At 44.3% G+C, this 22,434-nt stretch overlaps 1 protein-coding gene across 1 annotated transcript; it reads right to left on the bottom strand.

Moving 5' to 3' along the window:
• Positions 1–666: 666 nt before the first annotated feature.
• On the bottom strand, positions 667–21,103 carry nsd1b (nuclear receptor binding SET domain protein 1b). Its single transcript, XM_076102446.1, has 24 exons — positions 20,844–21,103; positions 18,983–19,890; positions 15,796–15,934; positions 14,933–15,105; positions 11,657–14,714; positions 10,769–10,881; positions 10,365–10,608; positions 9,466–9,566; positions 8,760–8,802; positions 8,274–8,494; positions 7,825–7,962; positions 7,426–7,549; positions 6,528–6,728; positions 6,265–6,444; positions 5,717–5,873; positions 4,978–5,183; positions 4,774–4,886; positions 4,402–4,548; positions 3,729–3,851; positions 3,486–3,602; positions 3,164–3,305; positions 2,934–3,040; positions 2,559–2,760; positions 667–1,872 (listed from the first exon to the last, which is right to left on the bottom strand). The coding sequence occupies exons 2-24, from the start codon at positions 19,871–19,873 to the stop codon at positions 1,061–1,063; spliced, it is 7,752 nt and encodes a 2,583-aa protein (XP_075958561.1). The 5' UTR covers positions 19,874–19,890; positions 20,844–21,103; the 3' UTR covers positions 667–1,060.
• Between the last annotated feature and the right edge of the window lie 1,331 nt (positions 21,104–22,434).

The raw sequence follows: 22,434 nt of genomic DNA, 5'->3' as shown, positions 1-22,434 counted from the left end.
GTCTCCCTGTGGAGCTACAAGACAGCTTTGGCGGTATAAACTGTATAAACACTTTCTCCGAGGCATGAAGAGTAATCTCAGGCAAACACTGAATCGTCGTCAATTATAGATCCTTTTTTTTTTTTTTTGTCCCCGCTTCTTTTCATTGCCAGCTCCGGTCTAAAACTAGCAGCATCGCCTGCCGTGTGAACTCATGTTGAGGCTACGCCAGGCAGCAACATCATGTGGCACTTTCACACTTTATCGATACTCTGATGTTGAAGCACCATCAAATGATCGGGAGCTGGAGGGGAGTAAATGGAAGCAACGACTCCTGTGTCAAGTATAATCGTAATAATAAACGTAACCAATGTCCACTGACCACAAGGAAAAAAAGTTTGGAGCGGTGTTCATGTTTGAAAGCAGATGACAGGTAAATTCATGTTTTTTTTGTTTTTTTTAAACGTGGATACTATTTGATTTCAAATGTAACCAAGTCGAGGTCATTTACGTGGGCCGAAGACTGAAGAGTTCACCCGACCTCGACAGGAAGCTACAGTACAGTGCAGTCTGTTCTAGCAAGAAACACCGACAGTATACACACTGGCTCTACGTACGCTTTGCAGGGTCAACTTGCTTGAAATACTACTGAGAACAAATACCAAAAACAAACCAGCAGGTGATATCTGTGAGAGAAAACAAGTATATTGGAGTGAAATATGTTTACAAATATCAAGTTGTACATTTATGTAGAAGTTCCAGATAATTGTCTTTGTCAGATCTCCCATATGAAGGTGCAGTCAGCGCTAGTGTGTGCAAAGTCACCGAGTCATGAACCGAGCGTGTAACCGATTATTAGGACAAAACTAAATAAATAATAAAAGGAAAGTCTGTGTATAAATATGGTTCTCTACAGTATTTATTCTGTTTATTTATTTGATTCGTGAACACTTTATTTATGTGTTGATTTAGTTTTGTCCTAAAATGTCCTCCATACAGTGACAGACTGGGCTACTTGTGATTGGTTTATCTGCCCTGGGAGGGTTCGCTGCCTGCAGTTGTAATAATAATCCACTGTGCGTCACTCCTCTTCCTCCTCCTCCTCCTCCTCCTCCTCCTCTTCATCGTCGTCGTCGTCGTCCTCTTCCTCCTCCTCGTCCTCCTCCTCGTCCTCCTCGTCATCGTCGTCATCATCATCGTCCTCCTCCTCCTCCTCCTCCTCCTCCTCCTCGTCATCTTCTTTGATCTCAACATATTCCATCACCGCCTCTCCATCGTCTTCGTGAGAATCTGACTTCTGCCTCCCCAGCTCGCCCTCTTCCTCCGACTCCTCCTCCACTTCCTCCAGCAGCTCCTCTTCCTCCTCCTCCTCCTCCTCCTCTTCGTCCTCTAAGACATCCCTCTCCTCCTCATACGAGGAGATGGGCGAGTAGTGCGGGAGGTCATACGCTGGAGGGCTGCTGGGAGCATCTGAGCTGCTGGGGGGAGGCGAGGAAGCTGGCGCGGTGACAGGAATAGTGACGGGTACCGGGATGGACAACGCGGGGAGCGACTCGGAGGGACGTGCGCCGCCGCCGGCACTGATCTCCTGCACCTTCCTGCCGGTCGGTTTCGGACTGGTGGTGGTGTTAGAAGCAGCAGAGGGGATGACGGCCATGCCCAGCCCCGAGGTCAGGGCTCTGGGCTCGGGCGTGTACTCCCGGATCTCCCCTGGTTCCAGTGGGTCGGGCCCACAGGGGTCGTGCTCGCTGCAGCACAGCCTGCCGTCCAGCTTGGAGATGAAGAGCAGGCCTTCGCGGTGCTGGTTGCAGTAGGAGCTGGGGCACATCTCGCAGAAGGACGCCGCCTCCTTGTTACATATGTCACACTGGTGCCACGGACACTCCCAACGACCTACAATGAATATACAGACAAGGACGTCAAGGAAAGTACAAAAGGAACTTTGTTTCCATGTTTGGGATTTGAGTCTGTTAAGGTATTATGCTGTTTAATTAGTCTCAAAACCCACTCACATTAAAACCAGATGCGCACAGAACAATATCTGCAAGCGGAAAACATCCCCACGAGGGAGCATTTCTGCTCCTCGTGCACAAATGCGATCCCACAAGCTCGGGGCTGTGATAAGCACAAGCTCGACCCTTCCTACGCGCTCACAACTGCTCGAGGGGATGGAATGAAATAAACAGTGGCTGGAGCCTCTGCTCCTCTGATTGGTCACTTTAAACAACCAGAGTCTGATCAATGTTTCTGCTGTGATACACACGCCGTCGTTCAAAGGTTTTCAATCATGAAAATTAAATGTTTTTTGTCTTCTGAGGTTATTTATTTATCAAAAATGTAAATGCAGGTGTGTGAATCTCTTCCGCTGCTAAAATGGGTCGCAAAATATACTTGGACGGCCGTTTATATATCTCTGGGTGGCTCGCTCTAATAGCCAACAACTGAAATGTTTTACCGTGTAGTTTTCCAGGGAAAACTCCCCTGACACACACACAGCAGGAAGTGACTGCATTTGCCAAACACCACAGATTTCACCAAAAGAAAATGTGAGTTATTGTGTTAAACAGAGAGCCACTGACCTGCAGGCCTCTTGGTGAGGTTGAGGCAGTCGGCGTGGTAGACTTTGGGACAGCCGGGTCTCTTACAGGAGACCATCTGTCCTCCGTCTCCGCAGCTGTAACACTCGTCCTCTCGTTCTTTGGTCACCACCACCTTCTTCTTCCTCTTGCCGTGGCCCCTCCTCTTCATCTTTCGGCCTTTGTCGTCAGATGGAGGGTTGTTCTGGTTTGGAGAGGAGAGAAGCTTTAAACGGGGCTTTTGTTGAGCTGACTTCATGTTTATCTTTCAATTGACTGATTTCAGCATTTAAATAATTTGTAACTCGGTACATTCCACCACTGACCTCAGGTGTTAAAACAATATATGAGCATTTCAATTTGTGTCTTCGCCCTCACCTTTGGTCTGACGCCGAGGAAGCCGCTGCAGTTTGGTGCCCCACATTTACAGACCGTCTTCCCGTTCCCCAAACACTCCAGGTTGTAGTTGAAAGTGAGCTCTGTGCCTAAACAGAAACACACAAAATACCTCCACATAAGCATTTCCTCATTTGCATTTGTTTTCCCCATTAAACTTGTGTGTGTGTGATGTCCAATACTCTTGATTGTAGTGGTTTTATTTTATTTACCTGCAGCGACGTCGACGAGAGCGAACAGTCCCACCCGGGTGTCTCCGCTGACCGTCCACTTCTGCGTCTCACAGTTCGGCTGACAGCAGTGGTTCATGAAGCGAGCCTCGTTCCCCTTGGGCCCGGCGTCGATGATTCGATCCTAAAAACACACATTTACATATTTTACACCACTTTGAAAAGACACAGATGGTAAATGTATATATAAACATGCAAACATGTATTTCTTGTTTCCTCACTGTCAAAACAGGGTACCACCAACATGAGTTTTTAGTATTAGTACACACTTAAACTGACACACACTCTGGCTGTGGAGCTGTACCTTGTCCAGAGTCAGCATGTAGAAGTTACAGATGTCGTTCTCCTGGGCGTGTCTGATCCTGGACCTGCACTCCTCCTCGTCAATCACCTCCCCGACATACTCGCTCACAAAGTGACCCTGAAACAAAAAACGTTCAACATCATTTGGCCTGATGCAATTACTCGAAACAGCAAACCACACTTCCTGATGGCGACTCTGTGGTGGTACAGCAGCGCCAGTAGAATTAGTGATAGAAGTAGTTACCTTCTTGATGTCGTGGACACAGCGGAGTCCCCAGCCTCGAGACAGTGTCCTGAAGATCTCCACCTGGCTGTACTGACGCTTGCTGAACGCCTGGTTGAGGCAGTGCTCGCCCGCCGGGCAAACCTGCAAACATTTCAGCCTCTTTGAGCTCAGTATTTTGGTTTTACAGAGCTTTAGTGAGCTTAAGCTCATTGTTTATCTGCCCGGACCAAACCTTTTTGTTGTGGTTCACTCTCACTTTAAAAAGCCACTGTACACTACCTGCTAAGCAGCAAACAGCAGACGGACATAAATTTGATAAAGAGGGAAATTGTCATTGTTTTGGATGAAGATAATGTATATTTCTGCTACTCGTACATTGTTTCTGTTGAGTTTTTAATGAGAAAAACTTGAAAAGAAAGATTTGAAAAGACAGTTAAGGATTTGATGCAGAGCAGATTAATGATTAGCATCATCTAGACAGATATATTTGTCAATATCATACTTTCCAAAAAGCTAATGAGAAAATAGACCAGTCACAGTTCTTGCCTTCGCCATGCAGCTCCTACATTAAGGTGTAGGTAACTCACCACCTCGACACACAGCATAGTTTACTCTTGATTTTTGATCATCATCCATAAATACCTATAAATCTATAAAACATGTGGTGAGTGTGATGGAGGGGTCTCTGTACCTGCGGGTGACATTCGTACAGCAGCATGCGGTTGATGCACTCAGAGTCCATCCCACATGGACTCTCATCTGTCGCCTTGCAGTTACACCGCGGGATCTCCGATAGGTCGGCCGTGAAGATCTGCACCTTCCCTATTGGTCGATTCACCTGAACGAGTCAAAAAGGTTGAAGGAGACATGAATTCTCTCACAGCAATTATCTTTAAATCTGTCAGAGTGATTATATGAAGTAATCTTTCAAGTTTGTCAGAGATCAGTAGTATTAAGCATGACTTGTACTAATGCTCAGCACCATAATAATACATAATTAATAAATAAACATACAGTAAAAATATTCACCTTGATGGTACAAAGAACAAAGCGTCTCCCTGACCTTAATATGTTTGTACGGAGGAGGCTTCCTGTCGTTCTTCCTGTCCTCTTGAAGCTGCCGAAGCTCCTTCTCCGCTTGCAGCTCACGAAATCGAACAGCCGCCTCCTCCAAAGCTGAGGAGGGAGAACAACAGTCAGACACTCAAGTCATCATAGCAGGAACAAACAGAAGACACAACCAACAACACAAGAACCCACAGGATACCTTTCTTGTAGGTGGCATCAACACCTTTCCCCATCTTCTCCTTGCTGTTGGCGTCCACGTCCATATAAGGGAAGACCCTGGCCTGGTACGTCCAAAGGTAATCGTTGGAGCCGAAGAAGTGAACGGGAAATTCCCCGACATCGTGCTTCATCCGCTGAATGTTCTGCGGGATCGTTTTGGGATGGCTGACCTCCGCTGGCCACCACCTTTACGGAGCATTAGAGGAAAAAACACAAAAGTTGGTCATTAACAGGGTACAACTAAAGAGTCTAAACACACGCTTGCAGCTCTGTGAGGCTGTACTTAACCACATCAGTGCTTTGAGCTAAATGCTAACATCCCCATGCTAACAAACTCATAATGACAATACAGGCAAATATATTTACTATGTTAATCCTATGAGTTTAGCATGTTTGTATGCTAATTTTTGCCAACAGGCACTAATTACAAAGTACAGCTGAGGCTGATGGGAATTTCATCAGTTCTGCAAGTATTTGGTAACAAACCAAAGCATTGGACACATGAAATTGTTGACCCGAGGACGGCGCCAAATGAAAAGTCAGTTCAACTTGAAGGGAACATGAATGTCTAAACCAGATTTCATGGCAATTTATTCAATAGTTGTTCAGACATTTCACTCAAATATACTTCTTGTCACCCTCAGGGGCAAAACATCCCAAATAACATCTTGTTTTAACTTGACAAGACTTTTGTTTAGAAAAAAAAAATAAAAACTGACCTGTACCGGCCAACCTTCACCCAGAGGATGTCCTTAAAGCGAGGTTTCTTCCCAGCCTTGCAGTCATTGCAGTACCAGCTGCCTTTAGGCATCTCCATTTTCAGACACTCCCGGTGGAACGCAGCAGGACAGGACTCACAGCACAGCAGACTGCCCCCTAGAGGACGTGAGTGGGAACTGCATCAACCGTTGCATGTGAACGTTAGCTAGACCTACATTAAGGTTACCACTGTTTTCTGAAATAGCTGCTCTTTTAGCTTATTGTTCAGTCTACGCTATGACAAACAATGTTAGCGACTAGCTGGTCAATAACGATGCACAAATTAACACGTTGTATAGTGTAAGTGTTAAACCCTTACATTTCTTGGTTGGGACCAGTAAATTCCTTGAGTCCAAGTTGATTTTTGGGCAAGCGGTTCCAGCTACTGCTAAGTTAAGTTAGCATGCCGACAGCAAATGAGCGTGTTTCCCAAAATGTAAACAGTTTGCATTAAACTACCGGCTTTGGGGCAGATTCAAGCTGAGGCCACACGTTTCTAAATCCGTACCTTCGGTGCAGACGAAGCACCAGCTGACGTTGACGTGTTCGTGGTTCTTGACGCCGCGGCGGGGGGCGAAGTGGTTGGGACAGATGATGCTGTTGTTGGAGAGGACGACGCAGCCTGCTGCCATGCACATGTCTGTAGCGTGATAGGCTACCGGGCAGCGCACACACCGAACCAGACGACCTGCAGAAACAACAAACGAACAGTCAGAGCATTGAAGGTGAAAACCAAACGACAGTAAATCATCCGAGCGTCCTCTGGTTTACCTTTAGAGACGGACGAGCTGTTGGGGTTTGTGATGAAGCAGGTGAGACAGACGTGGATGGAGCAGCGGAAGCCTCGGTTCACAGGTGCCGTCGGGGCGAAGTTGGCGATACACTCGCCGTGGTAAAACTTCCCACATACGGGAATCATACAGCGGCGCACGTCCTCACTGCGCTTTTTACATACGAAGCAGGTGTGGACACCTGGGGAGAAAAAAAGGGTTAGGGTTAGTAGGGTTTGTACCTTAAGCGGTGGATGTTCAGCGTGATAGAGGACAAGTTCATTGTTACTATTGATTATTAATGCAATCTTAAAACAAGCTCATTGTCTTACATCCTGAAATAAATGCATCTCTTTTTCCTAAGATAAAAATGAAATTAAAATGTATACTCTATTTTTGTCTATATTTTTACATTTCACCACATGATATGGGCAGAAATAAAAATGTTTATAGTTTTTCATTTGTCAATCCTATAATACAGAATGAATACAATCTAAGAAATTGGATTTCCTTTTTCAAGTTCTTCTATCATTAGATTTTTATTTGTGAAGTTTCAGTCCTCAGAAGTTCATCACGATAAGTTAATGTATTCTAGCTGCTGCCGCTCTCCGATTGGCTAGTTTTCCCCGGGATATTTTTACTTTAACATGTATAGTATATATATATATATATATATATATATATATATATATATATATATATATATATATATATATATATATATATATATATATATAATAAAAGTTGGGGGACCGAAAAATATAGTGAGTAAAGGTGATTTTTTTTGTTGTTCTTTCACAATGATTAACACAGACCTTTGGCCCCATTGACACTTGGCATCTACTTATTTAATTCATAATTTAATGCATTTCAGAGAATACCTGTGAACACGGTCGTACCTGATTTGCACTCCGGACAGACAAACTTCCCTTTCGGGGCCTCGGCCAGAGAAATGCAGTGCAGGTGGAAGGCTCCACAGCACTGACCCTCGCAGAGCAGCAGCTCCCCCGTCTTCTCACACACCTGAGGCAAGAAAAACACAACCTACTTTAAAGTACCCGATACAATGACATGGTTGGGTTTCGATTTCCTGTGTAGTCCGACGGGTTAAGTGTGGTATTATTGCTGGGGTTCCACATGGTAATACGGTATGTACTTGTGCTAGAACCCACTTTGACTTATTGATTCATTATGATAAATAATAAGGCTCATGAGAGAGTAAAGAAGACGCAGCTCTGGACATCTTTCTCCATCAGTAAATTGGGCCGGGGAGGGGGGGGGGGAGGTGGGAAGCTCACCTGACATATGTTCTCCTTCATGGAGGCAGGACCTCCTCTGTCTCCTATGATCTTCCTGGAGGGTAAAAGCGAATCGTCACACAGCGACAAGTAGTCCTTCATGGAGGAGAAGCTGTGATCCAAGCTGGACAGGTCACCCTAAAGAGACAGATTCATACAGCGATAAATCAGAGCTTCCATACTATTTAAAGGTAGTGTATATGCTGAGTGGTCGGGAAACTAGTTTCAAATATTTTCCCTGCTGTGAAGTTGCTCTCTTTTACCCGCCTTTGTCAAAACGGTATCTTTTAATTGTCATCAACATGTCTTTCCTCCCACAGAACATGCTCTTTATCTTTGTTTGAATGCCATCTTCTGGTACTTTCTAACTGGAGCGCTCTTAAACATTGGCTGAGATAAAAATGTAATTCCAAAATGGGAGGAGAATCACTACAAGAAAGACGGCTGACCTCTGACTCCGCTGTGTCCCTTTTGTCTTCTGCTTGAGGAGCATCAGCGTCTTCCGATGCCGTCTCCACATGGGCGGGTTCGGGCGGCGCCGGAGAGGAGGGTGCAGGACAGCTGGGAGGGGGATCTGCAGGCGTACAGGTGGAAGCTTCGATGGGTGTCGCCGTGGAGCTGGAGGCTATAAGCTGCTTACTCTTTGATATTAAAGATGGCGGTGCCGAATCTGGGTATAAGAAAGACGTGTTAGAAACTATTTAATTAAATCACTACACTGCAGGAAAATAGTCCACAACTACTCATTCCAATTGAGATTTTCAATAATTTTTCTCTTGTCTGGAAATTCAACTGGTTAATATTCTAAATGGGGGGAAATTAGTTTTTCCACTTTTGAATTACTTTTCACACAAAAAAAAGAAAGAAAAGCAAAAGTTTAGCAATGATTATTATAAATTGAACAACAGTATCATATACACAGATGATCCACTGACCTGATTGAGGATCAGGATTTGAGTTGTTCTTCACTGTTTTCACCTGTGACATGAGAACAATTAACAAAACTTTTTCCAGTCAAACTGACGGCAGAAAAAAAACATAATATCATGGTAAAAAAACCTGTAAAGTTTTCCTCTTTTCTAATCTTCACTGATCTTGAATATTATGTCTGTCCAACATGTTATTCTCTAATTACATGACGTTTGCATGTTGATGCATATTAGAGAGAGAGCTGAAAGCTCATTTCCCAAAAGCCTGTTTAGACGAAAATGATCATAAAATCTATTATACGAACCTTCTCAAATTTAAAAGGTGTTTCCTAAAAAGGATCGTGACTTTAGATACTATTAGTTTAATAGATAGCACATTTACGAATGCCTCACCAGAGTTGGACGAAGTAATCAGATATTTTACTGAAGACGAAGGTGCATTACCACAGTTTACAAATATATAAATAAAAACAAGTTAGAGTAACTATTGATGCATTAGTGCATCACTTTAATGTTGCAGCTGGTAAATGCTAATGCTAATTCTAACTACACACTGCTTGGTAACTTCTATATTTCCCCCTGGGGACCATAAAGCATTATCTTAACCTATAATAATATTTCATAAAGTAGCAGAAAAAATACTCAAGTAAAACACAAGTATTATAGATGTACCACAGATGAACAAATGTACACAATGCAGCTATATATGTACCTTCTTCTTGGGGCCCGTTGAGGACTCTGCCTCCATGCAATACTCCAGGATCTTCTGAGTGGGTTTCCTCTTCCGCTTCTTCTCCAGCACAGGAACGTTCACTGTGAATTAAATGTTACACAAAAAGACTCATTGTTCTATATTTAATCAGTGGTTCCCTGACTTTAGGCTATTTAAGTCTCAAGAAGGTATAATTATTAAATATTTCACAAAAACAGCTAACTTAGCTCTGTATTACGCTACATTCCAAATCAGCAGACTTTTTAGCGGTCTAATCAAATGCATTTTACATAAACTTTTACTTGTAATGGAGTATTTCTACAATTTTGTATTGGTATCAAAATACTTATTACGCCACTGCAAGTATCTGGATACCCCAAACTTTTAGTTTGGTGCTATTTTTCATGGTTTGCGCACCTCAGTTCCAATAAAGGGAAATCTTAATGCTGCAGCATACAACATGTTTAAACAACTGTGCGTTTCAGAGACGGACGTTTTCCTGTTTCAACATGACAATGACCGCCTGCACACAATCAGCTCCATATGAAATGTTTTTCCCAGTTTGGTGTGTAAGCACTTGACATCAGTGGCCAATCTCATTAATGCTCTTGTGGCTGAATGGGAGCAAATACAATCCCCAGAGCCAACATACAAAATCTTGTTGAAAGCCTCCTCAGACGGGTGCAAGCTGTTGTTGCAGCAGATTACTGCCTGTGGTTTTGGAAATGCATGTTTTATAGTCACAAATGGATGTAATGTTTGTGTGTCCACATTATTTTGGCCATTTACCCAGAAGATTTTTTTACTTTGGCTGACAGAACACTTTTGTTCCCTCAAACTGTTTTTGTAACTTTGGAAGAAGGTAAGCAGCAGAGAAAGAAACACAAAGACTTCCTCACCGTTGCCTTTGACGATGCCTTCGGACAGCGAGAGGTCAGATTCAGGAGGAGGGGTTAGTGTGTCTACGGAAAGCACCGGTGCATCTTGGGGGGATGTGTTTTCAGTGCTGGGAATTTGTAGTTCAGGGGGCGTTGTTGCGACAATTTCCTCTGGAGGTGGCGTCTGTATTTCAGGAACCAAGTTCACGGATGGGGGGTCTTGTGTGCTGCTGTCCGATCCCGGGGGTTCGGACATGGCCGTGTCCTGAGAAAACAAACAACGAGATTTCACTGTCAATCAGTGATACAAGATTTGTGTGTAGCTGGAAACAAGCGGTATTGGATGCCTAATGCGGTAGTATTATGCATATATAACAACATTCGACTATAACATTACAACAGATCTTACTTTGTATGAATTTTACCTTTCCAATCAACTGGAGAGGCTTTTTAGTTTTCTTCCTGGTGGAGAAAATCTGATCATACTCTTCAGTCCATTCAATCAGCCTCTTGCTTGGTTTTCTAATTCGTTTATGTGCTGAAAAAGATATACAACAGACACTAGCCTTTTAAAATCCGTTGTTTACGGTGTTACTAGACAGCAGAGTGTATTATCACACTTATACCATGGCCACTTGCCAAAGGCAAAGAGATTTGAATTTGTCTTAAGTTTTTTGAGTGAGAGATAGCTTAACTGCTAGCACGGAGCAACTATAGCGGTTTGTTGCTTAATTACAGAAAATACAACAGAGTATTATAGTACTAATCAGGGAAGGACACATGACTGTTAAATCCCACTCAAGAATTGAACGCAGGTGTCTGGGGAATCATTTTCAAAGCTCTCCGTTTCTGCCCATCTGCACTAAAATGCAACCCCGGAGTCTCCAAACTAAAATGGTGTCAGCAGCATTTTCAAACTTCTCTGTTTTAGTGGTTCAAAAGTACCATCAGCAGTTTGCTTTTGCAATGCACCCATGGATGTACAAACAACTTGATTTACAGGCAAGTGTATTTTTCTACGAATTCTAAGCCATATATAGACATTTGATCTCCAATGGACCTCTATAGATTATATCCTCGGACAGTGTAAGTCTCCCTGGATCGGAAAATATGTGTATCATGTCTGTGTATTAAGACTTGACAGAATTATGACTCTGAGAAAGTGCCTTTTTTTGTGACGCAAATTGCACACAAAATCAGTGGGCCAAACTACAATAACTACAACTTCTAGATGTTTTTCGGAATGCATCCAGGATTTCAGTCACATTGTGCTTTACTACTTTGGTCAGACTCTTAAATTAGACTGTCCTTACCTTTTGGAGCCTTGTCGCCTTCTCCAGCGTTGTGCATCAAGCTAGTGTTAGTCTCAGTGCAGTCTGCCGCAAGGCCATTTGGCTGTTCCAGACACAGCGTAGTGTCGCACCCCCTCTGCTCCAAAGGCACCATGTTCTGTAGGTTCTCATTTACTTTGCCCCACCTATCTTCCTCCATCTCTTCCCCAACTACATCTTTACCACCTACAGCTTGCCTCTTCCAGCTGCTGGTCTGTATGCTGAACAGGGACTGGACCCTTGATGAGCAATCCACTCCCGATGAAGAGTCCATTGCTGGCAGGGACTCCAGTCCAGGGAAACCAGGTCCAGACCTGGCAGGACGACAAGGCACTTTGCGGTTGGCTTTCTTTTTCACCCCAGTGGAGCTGCCCCTTCTGTTGTAGGGCCTTTTGGACGTCTGACTTGTGCTCTCCTCATTGTGTTTGATTTCAATTTGGTCTGGACTTAAATACTGATTTTTATTAACATGTTCAATTTGTCGATCTTGGCCTGCGGGTTTCGCCTCTCCAGGCATCACTAAGGGTTCCTCCTTAACATGTGCACTTGGTGGCCCAATTTCCAGTTCTAAGGGGGTCCCCTCTTTCTCTCTTGTGTCATGCAAGTCCTTCAACATCATGAGAAAAGTGCTGAACTTGTAATTTGTGTCTGGTTTGAAAGAGATGGGTTTACCATCGCCCTCATTTGCCAGGGACTGGAAGGATACCTCCTCCAAGTTTTTAAAGGCATTAATAAAAGTAAATGGTGAGGAAGGGGAGGACGAGGAGTGTATGCCAGAGGAATGATCTTCCTTCTTTGCCTTTACCCTAGAAGTCAGAGGTATGAAGTCCATTGGTGGAGTTGAGGATATTGAGAGATCTTCATCTTCGCTCTTAACACCAACATCAAAGTCAACCGAGTCAGAAAACGCCGAAGGGGGGGTGCTACAGCTAGAAAATATGTCCTGATCACACTCGCCATTGGTATTATGAGATTTAAGAGATTTAATTTTAGTGCAAAAGTCCAGTTTGGAATTATGCGCAGAATTACACACACGGTCCGCAGCTTTTCTGTATGGATTTAAGAGTTCTTTCTGCTCAGCCTCCTTTCGGGCTTTTTCACGCTTCTTCTGATCTGCCTCCTGCATGGCCTTCAGGGCTCTGGTCATCAAACGACTGCTGGCTGGGAGGTGGGCAGGATGCTCTTGAAGTAGGACTTTACTGACTTCATCAAGAACCTGCTTTGATTTGTGGACAACTTTCTTGGATTTTGCAGAACACAGGCTTTCGGGTACAGAAGCTTTCCTACATACTAAATTGCCATGCAGGTGAGAAGGTGGACTAGTTGTATTACAAGTTGTACTAGTAGATGTCATTTTTTGATCTGAGCTGCCTAACTGTTCAGATGACTTGCTTGTTACTTTGGATGCAGGGGTCTTCTTACATTCTGACTGTTCTGATTGGTTAAAGGATGAGTAAGTCCCTTTGCTTGGGCTTACATTTACAGTTTCTGGGTTACCCAACTCATCAGACATGTTTGCCACATCTGAGGCAACTATAGTTTTACCTTGACATGACTCTGATGAGAGACGAAGAATACCAGTCCCACCACTTGCTTTTAACTTCTTAACTGAGACCTTTATGGAATCTGAACTGACGGCCTGATCTATGGAGACACTTGCCTTGCTGTCAACCCAATCTGCCTTTTTAGAGGACATTTTAGTCACAGTAGTATCTGGTATTTTTTCATTCTTTGTACATGTAGGTTGGTCATTGGGACTAATGGTCACACTGGAGTTCAGGAACTTCTTACCCTTTATGTCCTTGCGTATCAATTTGACAAAGGGCAGCCTACACTTAGAAACCAGACTTGTTTGTTTGTCTAGACTTGCTAATGGGTCAGTAGCGTCAACATTTAAAGTGGACGCTGCATTCTTGTTACTTTCTTTTTCTTCAGCTTTGTCAGGAATCCGGTCAATCAAATGGACCTCTTTACTAGCCATAAAGTCAGAATGTTGAGTTTGACTGACTCTCTTTACACTCAACCTGGTTTGGTTTACGAAACTTACTGGACTGGGCTCTAAGGCCTTTTTCACATCTGAGCCACCCGATTGGTCTGACGTTGAGCCAGTAACAATGTCGGCTGTATTACTCACTGTCTGTCTACCCTTTGAATATCCACGCTTGTCAGAGGTCACACTAGTCTCAAAAGAAAGAAGTGACCTCTGCTTGTCTAACAATCCTGACTGATCAGCGGAAATGCCAGTTGTACCAAAAGGCCTATCAACAACTGGGGGGGTTTTACACTTCAAATGTCCTGAATGTTCAGGCGACAGATTTGTATCAGCAGGTATCGGAGTCTTATGCTTGTCTGACAACCCTGACTGGTCACTGGGCCTACCACTGGAGGAGGACGCACTAGGAACCTGTGACTTTTTACTTACAACAGATGAGTTCTTTTTCTTACAGGGCACTTTACTAAAGAGAGTGCGGTCTGGCACCGGACTGGATGTTTTAGGTCGTCTGTCTTTGCCGGATTTACTGAACCACAGACCACTCTGAATCTCTGGCTGCTTCTTCACCTCTTTGACAACTGTGACAGATGGTGGAGTCGGAAGTGGCTTTGACTGACGTTCAAGTGATTTTGGACATAAAATCTTAGGGACTGAGTCGAGGTCAGAATATGGGCACTCTCCATTGTCTCTATTCGATTGGTCAGGGCTATTATGCAACGTCTTTTTAGAGTGTTTACTACTCGTGTCCTTCGACGATTTACTTGGTTTCTTCTTGCCAGTAGATTTCCTTAAAGTGCTTGTCTTTGCTGGAGTTGTAATTGGGGATGAAATGGATCCATTGGTAATCTGCAATGTCTCAGGAAGGGTGGGTGAAGTGGCGGGAGGAAAGGTTGGATGGGCCTTGTTCTTTCTCTTCGGTGTGGAACTGTCATGGAAGGCATCGTCTATAGACGAAGGAATAAAGGAAGCTATTTTGGGTCTCTCTTGGAGAACAGATTCAGCTTCTGCCACACTGGATTTCCAAGAGTCCTGAAAACGCTTCGCAATCTGCAGAAAGATAAAGGTAAACACAACTCAATCTTTGCACACATAACTTACTAGTTTACAGAATAATATCTTAATTGTAACTGAAGTCATTCCTGAACAAGTCTGCAGCCTTTATTTTATTGTCTAACACGATGATCACCCAGCAATGACGATGATTTAGATCAACGTTTTATTAGGGCATGCAAGCAGTGACTCATTATTCTTAAAATAGTAATTACAGTGTATTTGTAGTTCTGCTCCCTTTGCTTCCCCCTTCGGCGAAGTAGGGGGAGCTGTTCAAATTCAAAGCCTCCGTGGAAACTGTGAGTTGCTTTGTCCTCCACCCAGGTGAGCTCCACGGGCTCCCCAAAGGTCCTGACATGGTAGAGCCGACAGGGACGGTCACTCGGCTCTAAGACGACAACAAACACCAGCCTCAATGTCTTGATATGAGATTTAAAACTACATCATCCTGCACAGTAAATACATCTGTGCGTCAGCTAAGCAAAGGGAGCTTTTAAATGCAAGAAACCTGGACTCTCTACAACTACAATCAAATGTGCATAGTAGTATCAGGATGATTTTTGAGCATGTACTATACATGATTTATTAGACAGTGGAAATAAGATTAAACCCACAATACCAGCAGTTTGTGGTATCTAACTCTAGCTGCTGAGACATTAGGGTAATCCAGCTTTAGACAATAGTTTTTATGACTAGAATAAAACTGTACGAATCAACGATTGCGAAGGAAAACCATCACATGGGAAAACAAATTATTTTATAGCATAAAAGCATAAAAGGGGATGTCAGGGGATGCAAGGGCTTGAAATAACTGCTTTAAAAGGGATGTATGATGTCAAATTCGGAGATCCATTGGTGGAATGTATAATGTAGTTTTTGATAGCATGAATACAAATTACGATCTAATTTGAAGATGTTCTGAAACTTTTCTAGCATCATGGTTCTCTCCGCTTGGTAACATGACCTAATAAGGCAATTTACTGCCAACCAAAACAATCCGTAGAGCAAATCAAACAACTGAAGACAATCCTTGTGCGATGTAGCCAATCACATGAAGTCAGCAATGTCTCAGGCCCACCTTTTACTTTGTGATAGATTCCCTGTGTCGGGTCAACGGTCACCTCACACGGCCACCATGGTCTTCGGTTGAACTTTGCCCAAATAACTTCACCCTCTAAAAACTTCACAGGCGGCAAAGACTTTTTCTTGGGGCTGTTCTGCTGTCAACAACATGACAATGAAGAAAGAAAACTGCAATCAGACAACTGAAAAGAAAAAGACATGTTCTCACCAGATCATAGCTACGGATGTGTTGGTTGCTTGTTACTTTAGCATGTCCATCGTGACCCCCTGATGTGCATTTACTCTACTTTCAAAGACATCAACATAGACATGTCGCATAATCCATGTGAGGATTCACCAATGACAATTATACATGTCTACCTGCTGATCCTCCAAGACTGTGTATTTAAAAAACATACATACATACATACATACATACATACATACATACATACATATCACATCAAACACTGCATAGTGGGTCAAAGGTTTCAGCTTCGGACAAACTATTTTCTCTACAGGCTTTAGGATCTAATTTTAGCCTTCCCTTGTAGACAGTAGAAGAATATTACAACCTGGTTGTACTTGTGGCTAGTACATCATTTGTGTAATTATTAGTAGTGACTGCTCACAGCAGCAGGTTGAGAGGACTGGCGGGGTACATGATCAGGCCTGAGTTATGACCGGCATGTAGCAGGAATGGCCATAGGGCTGATACTGGCTGCTGCTATGATGTAACCATGCATTTTAAAGGAATAGCTCAACATTTTGGGAAACACGCTTATTCGCTTTCTTGCCGAGGATTTGACGAGAAAGCAAATACCACTCTCATATCTGCCTGGAGCTACAGCCGGGATTCGATTAGCTTGTTATCATAAAAGAAAGCGGGGGAAACAGCTAGCATGTAGGGGTGTTTATTACATGTATGAATGAATCATTATCACATAATCTTTGTAGCAAATGGTAGGCTGCTGAGCTACTGAACTTATAATCAGCGATTGTCTAGGTATAGGTTTTTCCTCCTGGGGCTCGATAAAGTTTTATACTCATATTTTAGATCATGATCAGAGTAAATTACAGCTGTTCCCCCTAATTATATATTTTCTTAAATGTTGTTTTCTTTCCGACCAGGCTGTTATTGGTCTCTACATATTTTTATTTATTTGCCTAAAAATCAACCTGCACAAAAACTTTCTAATTGCGGGCCATTTCGTACCAAAGCCACATAATCACACCATGACCAATGTTTCTTCAGCAGCTAATCAATGTTGAGTTACTGAAATATTTGGCCCAGTTGCAGCTTATACACAGAAATAACGCAGTCCTAAAATTGATCTCTGTGGAACACTGGAATTTCTGACCACACGATAAAAGCTAAACTAGTTTGGAGCCAGGCCCTTGAAGAATTGTTTCAAACATTTTGGGAAATACACCGATTCACTTTGTTGCTGTGAGTTATATGAGAAGACTCGACACTGCTTTCATATCTGTGCGCAGTCAGCAGCTGGTTAGCTTAGCTTAGCACAAAGTCTGAAAACAGGAAAGAACAGCTAGCCTTGCTCTGTCCAGAGTCCAAACAATCCACCTAACAGCACTTCTAAAGCTTACTAATCAAGACTTTATATCCGTTTGCTAATTTGCACAAAAACAGAAACGTTAAAACAACAAGTTGTGATATCTATGGGAGCAGTGACTGCCTGGGGTTTCCTCTGGTCACTTGGTAATCTCACATTGCCTTAAATCTCCAGGCTTTACCTGTAAAACCATCATTTTTTCCATTTATGCCACGAGCAGAAAATATTTTTCTACAAAAGGGGGGCCCTGCAGAAAAGGGTTTTGAATCATTGACTGGGACACGGCGATAGAACGGAGCAATCATTAATGTTATTAGCAACACAAGCTTCAATCATGATGTCGGCTGTGTGTTTAGATTGACTGACCCGGGAGCTCTATTATTTGAATCACCTGTCCTATTCTGTCATTCAGATGATATGTGCTCGTTATCCTGGAGACGGTGAAACATTGATTTTGAAAAGTTAAACTGAAACGGCTGCTTCAGAGTTATGAACTCGGTCCTCTTTCTTCATATTCAGTATCACATCTTGAGCAGTGCCAAGTTTCAATTAGGAACGTGTCCCCGAAACAGTGCAACACACAAAAAGTTAATTGTCTTACTTCTATTTGGGGGATAATCATGTTGTCATTTTTGAAACTACAGCTCACATAATGCTTTGGAGGATGTAATCAGAAAGTATAAAGTCTACAAGCCACCTTCTTATCGCCTATAATTGTTTACATTTTGGCAAATTGGCACTAGGGCTGAACAATCTTAACAAAAACATCTAATTGCGATTACTTTGACCGACTTATTATTCACATTTTCACTGAAAAACTTGATGAACGTGATTTCTGCAGGGATCTGTACCAAACAAAGATGTTTTCTTCAGTCTGTAGAATGTTATTTGGAGGCCAGGACATCTCTGCAGCACCAATATATTTAATTTAAAATGGTATGTTGACGCAAGTCACACTGAATCTATAAATATATGCATCATGTCATGTGTTCAGATTTGACTACTTTATGACTGAGAGAAGGAGTGTGATTTTTGCAATCACGCGCTATGGCTTTTTAAGTACCTTTAATTGCCTCCATTAGCAGCCTGCAGGCCTTGTAGATGAACAGGCCAAATCAGCATCCAATCCACAGTAACTAACTTCCTGTTGGCATACACCTGTCCCTTTCACCTCACGCAGCATGCTAGCCTCACGTCTGTCCCTCCACGACCCCCTCTTCAGCTCTCCTCAGTTTGAAAACCTCTGGAGAAGCTTGACATTTTTCTTTAGCTCCTTGTAAATAGAAAACAACCATATTTGTCAACGACAGAGCTCGGTTGTGCAGCCGTGCATCATCTGTGCCCAACCATTATTCACAAGGATCGATATTCTGTTACAACAGGAGAAAGGCAGTGCGGGTGTTTAGTGTGTCATGCACGAGGTTTGTGTGTGAAAAAGTTATGTAATAACTAAACTATACTTCCCTAGTGAGGGGAAACTCCTTTGACTGAGGACCATTAAGAACTTTTACAATCAAAACCAGAAAGAAAAGTGTTTGTTTACCTAATAGAGGTGTTGCTATTGCTAAAAACACAAAACCTTGAAAGGCTGTTCTTTTGTTTACTTGGAGTAATAAGGATAAAACTTGCCAATGAATGCATTGGGGGACAATCCCCAAGCAGGAGCAGCTCGGTGTCGCTCTCCCACTCGTCATCCGAGCCGTCCCAGTATCTCCGGCGCTGACCCGAGGACTGGGACCGGGTGACCACTTTGGCTGACGAGACGGTACCATCCTTGGACTCCGTGTTCGAGTGTCCAGGAGTGGACTGGAGAACGTTCCCCGCATTCTCGTGTTTGTCCTGCAAGCCTTCCCCCAGAGGTGACACAGTCTCCGGCTCTTCATCGTTGTCGTCGTCGTCGTCCTCAAACAAAGAGGATTCAAAGTGGAGGAAGCCGTTAGCGAAGGGGCTGTTGCTGTCGAGAGAGAAGGCCGGGCTGGGCGGGCCCGAGAAACAACCTTCCGTCTTTTTCTCAGACACGACGGGCTCGCCGCGATTGGCTGCTGGCGCGTCCCTACTTCTAGTTTGGACGACGGGTTGTTTTTGTCCAGCAGTAGAGACACCAAAGCTCTCCCCCCTGCTTGTGTTCTGGGTACCAGAATAATCTCCGCTAGTGCAATCGGCCCAGGAGTCCCTCTCCATCCCCTTCCCCTTCTTACTCCCCCCCCACTCCCAGCTCCTCTCTGGCTCCCTCACCGGCAGGACCAGGTCCGGCTGGCTCACCATGGTGGTGAGATGTTGCAGCCTCCTAAGAGGACTGTAGGTGGAAGGAGAGGAGGAGGATGATGAGGAGTGGTCTCTTTGTGTAAACCCATAGACGGACGCATGCTTGAGGGAGGACGCGGCGGCAGACATGGTTAGCCCGATCCTGTGGTCATGGTGTCTGGAGGCGCAGGAGTGGGAGGAGAGGTCACGGCTGGGGGTCAACGGGCAGCTGGACTGATGAGTCTCCCTGCCAGGGCCTGGGTAAGGCCCACTCATGCTGGCATGGTTCCTCCCTGAAACATGAAGAGAAAATGATCAGAGGCCACCAAAACAAATCATAAACAAACATTCTGCACATTTGTCCTTGCATCAAGGCTCGTTGTAGTATACCTGTGGAACCCAGCTGTGATTTGGTTTAATTTCATGATGACAATCCTTTAACAAATTACATTCTATCCATGGTTGTTGTTTTTTTGCACAACATGTTTCTACAATCTGTCATAACATCACTGCAGCTTGTCTAAAGTTATCCCAGGCAGCTGGTGGCGAGATGGTTTTTAAAAAAAAGTGACACAGCTAAGCCATCAAATCCGTGAAATACAACACAAACCTGCCTTCACATCATGTCAAAATAAAACGTAAACAGACTCACTGACGACCAGCCGATCGACCTATGGTGACATTTTGGAAGACATTCTGCGCAAACATCGCAACCGCCGCTATAAAGCCTTCGAGGGGAATTATCGCGATAAGATACAAATTACATCAAGTAGGATAAGGTCAGCAGCATGTAAACTCACGCTCGTGCATACACTGCACGCACACACACACACAATAAAGGAAATGAATTACATCGAGTCATGTTAAAATCAACCGTCATACACGCCGGCGCTGCAAACATCAACTGGAAATAAAATGGACCCGTTCGTGCGCGAGCGCGCGTGTGCATAGATGTGTGCCACTGCATGTGTGTGTCTGTCTGTGTGTGTGTGTGTGTGTGTGTGTGTGTGTCGCTGGTTGCTTGCATGCTTGCACGAGACTAGAGACACAAATCGCCACATAACACGAGACGACACAAAACAAGTTTACCAACACACATTGACACACAAACACGCGCGAAGACACACACACACACACACACTTGTACGGGCTTCCCTCCCCGACTGATGCAGGCTATGTGTGCATCAAACAACAAAAATCACGGAGAAAACGCCGAATGACACGGGATCTGTCGCGAGAATCTTACCATTCCGGTGTCGGCCACCGCAAACGTGAACCTCAACCCGCTCATTTTGGCGTTTAAATGTGCCAATTTCCGATATTTTGAAAGCGGATGAGGAGAGTCCCAGCGGCAACACTACTAGGCCTGGATCCTGTGAAACGTACTCACTGACTGCCCCCTCCACCTCCTCCTCCTCCTCTTCCTCCCTCCTCCCCTCTACATGCGCTAAAGCCTGGTCCAGCGGCCCCTGGAATCGAGATTCAGGCGTGTTGTGCTCCTCCAGCGATACCCCCCCCCCCCCCTCCCTTTCTGCTTTGTGATAACTACAACTTTATAATTCGCCCTGTGTGGATTTCCGCTCTGTTGAAAGGCTATTTCCTGCCTGCCCCTTGAAAGTCACTCTCTCTGTCTACCGTGCGCACTGCCAGTCGTCACCACTGCCTCCCTCCCCAAGCCGGTCCACAGCGTGGAGCACAGAAGGGGCCGTAAATCTCTCTCCCAAGAAAAAAAAAAGAAAAAGAGTTGACAGCCACCTAAAAAACCCCAGAACGTACAGGACAACCACAAGACACCTCCAAAATCGAGCCCCGCCCCTGCCCTTAATTACAAGCCTCAATTATTACCCTAAACCAGGCTGCCATCACCATTGACATGTCACATGCCAAACTTGTGCCAACAAACTGGCCCCTTCTGCCACCACCACCCGACACGCACTTGGGCCAGCACACATGCGCCTGGAGACGGAAGAAAATAAATAAAGAGAAGTAATTAAAAAAGAATGTCCACCACTAACACCTCTGAGAAGCAGTGAAATGGTGCAGCAGGCTACCCGGAAAAACAGATGGGTTTCCCTTTTCTGAGACGAGTTGCTGTGTAGGATCTGGCTGCACACCCGGTCCCTTCAAAATGGAGTCCTCCAGCCTTAGAGGAGGAAAAAAAAATAGAAGCAGGCCACAAAGTGTTAATATATGCTCGATATAAAGTTCACCCAGCCACGGAGAAGCTGAGCCTCAAAGCGCACCTCTTCTGAGCTCTGGGTGTGTTGCTGGTGGCTGGTCAGAGTCTTGAATCAGCCATGCCACGACAGGAACATTTTCCCTACATGCAATGCCTCCCAAAGTCACTGTCTCGTGAGCGTTTGTGCCACGACAAGGGGGGGACTGAGGACTGTGTGTGTGTGTGTGTGCGCGTGTGTGCCAAACGCACGTCTCACTGCTCAAAAAATAAACATTTAATGGCACTTTAAGCGTCGATTGTGCGGTGGGAAGAGGGAGAAACACACGGTTTCTGTTTGTTTTAATTCTGTCCAGAAACGAAGGGGTGAAAGCTGGAAAACAAACTGCAGCTTCTCGGCCGGTGAGCTGAGCTGCGAGATTTCTGCGTTGGTGTGTTTGATTCTTTATGGACGGGGGGAGAGATTTGGAGATTTTAGAGACGATATGTCAGTGAGGACAGAGAGGGCGATGTAGAAGGGGTGTTTCAGGTGTAAAATAATAATACCCCCTCCACTCTCACACCACTTCACTCTTGTCACCGGGAGGCGATATGGGAAACGGCGGTTATGATCGACACGGCCGCGCCACACAGCAAACCTTCCTCTTCCTCCTCCTCCTCC

Source organism: Anarhichas minor, unplaced genomic scaffold (assembly GCF_050575085.1).
Source record: "Anarhichas minor isolate MPS153535 unplaced genomic scaffold, ASM5057508v1 ptg000027l, whole genome shotgun sequence".
Lineage (NCBI taxonomy): Eukaryota > Metazoa > Chordata > Actinopteri > Perciformes > Anarhichadidae > Anarhichas > Anarhichas minor.
Note: the sequence above shows the minus strand (reverse complement) of the source record. Positions and strands in the feature narration are given on the sequence as shown.